This window comes from Ceratotherium simum, chromosome 7 (assembly GCF_057802395.1).
Source record: "Ceratotherium simum simum isolate JZ-2026a chromosome 7, ASM5780239v1, whole genome shotgun sequence".
NCBI classification, from domain to species: domain Eukaryota; kingdom Metazoa; phylum Chordata; class Mammalia; order Perissodactyla; family Rhinocerotidae; genus Ceratotherium; species Ceratotherium simum.
Window position 1 is genome coordinate 24,549,315 of NC_141906.1, and position 4,637 is coordinate 24,553,951.

General features: G+C 36.7%; 1 protein-coding gene across 1 annotated transcript; it reads right to left on the minus strand.

The window, feature by feature from the left end:
• Positions 1-339: 339 nt before the first annotated feature.
• Positions 340-1,308, minus strand: LOC101408590 (olfactory receptor 52N2-like). Its single transcript, XM_004418324.2, has one exon. It carries the CDS (start codon positions 1,300-1,302, stop codon positions 340-342), a length of 963 nt encoding a protein of 320 aa, XP_004418381.1. The 5' UTR covers positions 1,303-1,308.
• Between the last annotated feature and the right edge of the window lie 3,329 nt (positions 1,309-4,637).

Here is a 4,637-nt window from a genome sequence, read left to right on the forward strand (position 1 = left end):
GTTAGCTCAGGGCCAGTCTTCCTCAGCAAAAAGAGGACTGGCATCAGATGTTAGCTCAGTGCTGATCTTCCTCACAAAAAATAAATAAATAAATAAATAACAATAAAAAATAAGAAAAAATCTTCAAATTCAAGAGATATATTTATTATTTATTTACTTAATTTCTATTATTGATGAGTTCTACAAGACAAAGAACAATTCAGTTAATATTATAGATATTATACGTATTCAATGAATATCGTTTTCTGCAAGGATACCAGTTGGTTTTAAATTTACACTCAAGAATCTCCTCTAAAACATTCTTTATCTTTCCTTGCTTTTAGATATTAATTTATGAATTTATTTCATAGCTAAGATATTTTTCTCCTTAAAAAATAACTTGATCACTCCTTCCCGGATCTGCTTGGTCTTGACTCCATAAACAATGGGGTTCAGGGTAGGGGGAAACATCAAATAGAAATTAGCAATGATAATATGGATGTGGTGGGGAATGTTTTGTCCCCCAAAGCGGTGAGTAAAAATGGTGAATAAGGCTGGAACATATGTGATGACAATAGCACATATGTGGGATGTACAGGTGCTGAATGCTTTGTGACGAGCATCTGCAGATGACAAGCTCATCACTGCCCGTATGATCATTGTGTAGGACACAGAAATACAGAAGATATCGAAGCCCCCAATCAGGAGGGCTGCCAAGAGACCATAGATAGCATTGACCTTGACTTTGCCACAGGACACCTTGGCCACAGACATGTGGTCACAGTAGGTATGGGGAATGAAGTTGCCTCGGCAATAAGGCAGGCGCTTGGTGAGGAAAGTGAACGGGCTGATGAGCATCACACCCCTCAGGAAGGTGGCAAGACCAGCCTTGGTGATGACAGGGCTGGTGAGGATGGTGGCATAGCGTAAGGGGTAACAGATGGCCACATAGCGGTCCAGGGCCATGAGCATGAGCACCCCAGACTCCATCCCGGTCAACATGTGAACAAAAAACATCTGAGCCAGGCAGGCATTAAAGTCAATCTCCTTGAGGTTGAACCAGAATATGCACAGCATATTGGGTACAGTGGTTGTGCACAGGGTGACATCTGTGAAGGAGAGCAGGGCCAGGAAGTAGTACATTGGCCGGTGCAGGACCTCCTCATGGCAGATGAGATAAATGAGCCCGCAGTTCCCCACCACAGCAATGATGTACATGAAGCAGAATGGCAGGGAGATCCAGATGTGCGCGGTTTCCAGCCCAGGAACACCATTCAAGATAAAGAATCCCGGGGTCAGGCTGGAGCTGTTGACCCCAGCCATAAAGGCTGACAGGAGGTGGGCATTTTACACTCTTTGTCAGCAATTGCTTTCTGCATGCATGAGAAAGAGGTGGGGTTAGAGACCAGATAAGAGGGAGTTATTTGGACAATAATACCAATCAGAATAGTTTTTTCTCCCCAGTTCTAGCAAGAAAGTCTTTGAACTGTAGTTTCTGAAAATAATTAAACAGTACAGTCCGATTCAATGTCCCATTGTATACTTTGTCTAAGTAACTATCCTCACTTTCTAATTCTCTCCCCAGCTCACCTCTTGCACTCCAGCACATTCCAATAAAAAGCTGTGAACTGGGCTATAATTGTCTTCTTCCTTCCAATAAGTCATTTCTCTTCTCTCCTCTCAGATTCTTCTCATGCTAGTTGTACCTGAGTCCTGTCACTAAAATCCTGTGGGCATATTTAGAGGATCACCCTAATCTGACCAGTCCTTATCAGCAGGACTTTTGTTCTGCCTTGGAAATTATGAAGGAATGCATCATGTAACATTTGCCAGTAATGCTCCATATAAGTTGCTTAAGATAATAACTGTAGATACTCAATAAAATATGTGAAAATGAATGAGTGTTTGAATAAATAAAGATTTGGTATATGTGGTACTCAAACTCTGTCTGATGTCAATATCATGCTTTTTCACACTGGGAGAATAAAGGAAGTTCTTAAGAAGAAAAAAAAGTATTTACACTTCTAAATCATTAGAAAGTTTTACAAAATTGTAGTAAAAAATTATCAAAGCTTTGAATTCAGTCAGATACAGGATCCTTTTATTTTGGTTTCTCTGTCTTTCCTATTTTTTTTTTTTTATTAATGCCCTATCTATTCTCAATACAATATTTACACTCAGGAAGCCCTTGAAGTTCTAAGGATTATTGATGGTCTATACTACTTTAATTTAAATAACATTTCCTTTGTTATAACTGGACAGGTTCTTGGTACAAAAGATAATGCCACATCTTTGGATTGTTATTTCCCATAGAGGCAGCGGAAAACATTGGATGACATTTGTAGGAATTTACAGATTCAGAGAGGTTTCAGGAAAGTTGAAGTTTCTAAATTGTTAAAATGTTTCTTTTAATTGAAAATACAAAATGATACTTTAGCTCTGGAGAAAACCTGAGCCTTCTCATGCAGCAAAGTCAATGCCATATATTGCCACCATCCAGCAGAACTAAATAGCTGCAGTGGGATGACATGTATTACACGGCTGTGAAGCCACAAACATGGACTCCTGTCACATAAGTATTCTAGAAATCACTATTTTGTCCACTCCTGCTGGCCAGAGTACATAGGAGCCACCATGGAAAGAAGAAAATACAATGGAACAACACGTTTCAGAGGCTCAAGGTCTCTGGTTCCTAAGCTGACTGCATCTCATGTAAATGATCTCTTTCTATAAGAGAGTTCTCCTAAAACCTCTCCAGAAATGACATTGCATGGAGAAACCATCATTTTAAATAGAGAAATTTAAAGATCAAAATCTCTAATGTCCACCATCTTTTATGTGTACACCATCATGAAATGAATGGGATGAATGAAAAATGAGACTAAGTCCAGTGGAAGCCACCCAGAAATAAAAAGAGTCATTACCTCTTAAGAAGAGAAAGGGAAAGAGAAATACATTGCCTCTTGCTAATATTGCCTTTTGTTAACTGTCTCCATATTCCAAGTCCTTGTATTCTTAGCAAATAGTGTTTTTACTTTTTCTAAAGTAGGTATTTTTGAAAATTGTCCAAGCTCACCTCAATGTTAGGCACAATTAAATCCCTATGCATGGCTGAGAATCCTTAGCAGTTCTTCAAAGTCTGGGACAGCATCTTCTCATATAGAATTTTTAGTTTCCCTGGAGAATCTCCAGCAAAATGTCCCAGGCTGACTGACCCTCCACAATTAGATGTCTCAGTGGGATCTGTTTGAAAGAGAATGAATTTTGGGTCTAGTGGTAAAATATCTGCATTCATAAGCTTCTGAGTCGAAAAAGAAACAACAACAAAACATACATTAAAGTTTAATGCCTTTTCCCAAGTGGGAAATGTGGCCACCAAGCCTGGTGGACATGAACATCATTTTAAAAAATTTTGTTTTTCTCTTACTACAAAGGAAATACATCCTTATTGTAGAAAATCTGAAAACTATAGAAAAGGATATAAAAAGTTGGAAAATTATTTGTAAAGCTAACACAGAGGAATAACCACTCTAAAAGGTTTTCTGTCCTTCATTCAGTGACTTAATAACTGTTATGTATAATATTCCATTTTGCAGAATACATTTCAGACTATAAGGAGTTTTGTACACTTTTTTTCTCTACTTAGTATTATTTTGTGAATATTTTGTCACGTCATTCTACAGAATGCCTTGAGATCAAAATTTTCAATAGTTAAACCTTCTTTCCACCCAATAGCTGTACCAAATTTAATTAAGCATTTCATTACTCTTGAATATTTAAATTATTTCTCATTTTTCTATCAAAAAAAATTTTCTGTGGCTATCCTAATCCACCCTGTTTGCATTACTGATTTTTTCCTCTCAAGATAATTAGAAACAGGATTTAAGCTCATGGGATCAAAAGGCATGGGCAATTTTAGTTATGTTGACAAATATTGGAAAAAATTGTCTCCATAAAATTTGTGCTGATTTTCACTTTCATACACAGTTATTGGGCTGTCCCTCTGTAAGTACTGATTATTATATGCTCTCTCTACCCCAGCTGGATCAGTGAGAATACTATCTCTTTGATATTTTAGTTCGAATTAAAATTAACATCAGTAGTAGTGATTATGAGAATTTTTTTCAAGTGATTTTGATCAATTGTTTTTCTCATGCTTGATTATTCATTTACCTCCTCATCTATCTTCAGTGGAGGTGTTAATTTTTGTTTTACTGCTTGCTAGACAGTTTCAATACTAAGATACCAACCCATTTTCTCTCATAGTTTGCAAATATTTTTCCAAGGTAGTATTTGTCCTTAAATTTTTATTTTATAGTAGACAGAGATTGTATTGTTTTCCCTTACCTCTCTCCTATTAAAGAAAGAAATCACTCAAAGGAAAACCTTCCTTTACCTCAACCATTTTGGGGGAAATGAGATAATGTTGTACTACTCCCACAAGCTCATCTATCACCTAACACCTCAAATGAAAAAACTGTTAAAGCCTAAATTCTTGGTATGTATTTCCAGAAGTTGCTTATTTAAGCATTTAATAAAATTTTAATGTATTAACTATGTTGTTGATATTTTGTTTAGCTTTTTGCATTAGTGATATTACTAAAAAAGAGTACAGAGATTCCCAAGTTGACTACTTGGAAAGACAATGTTCATTTAAA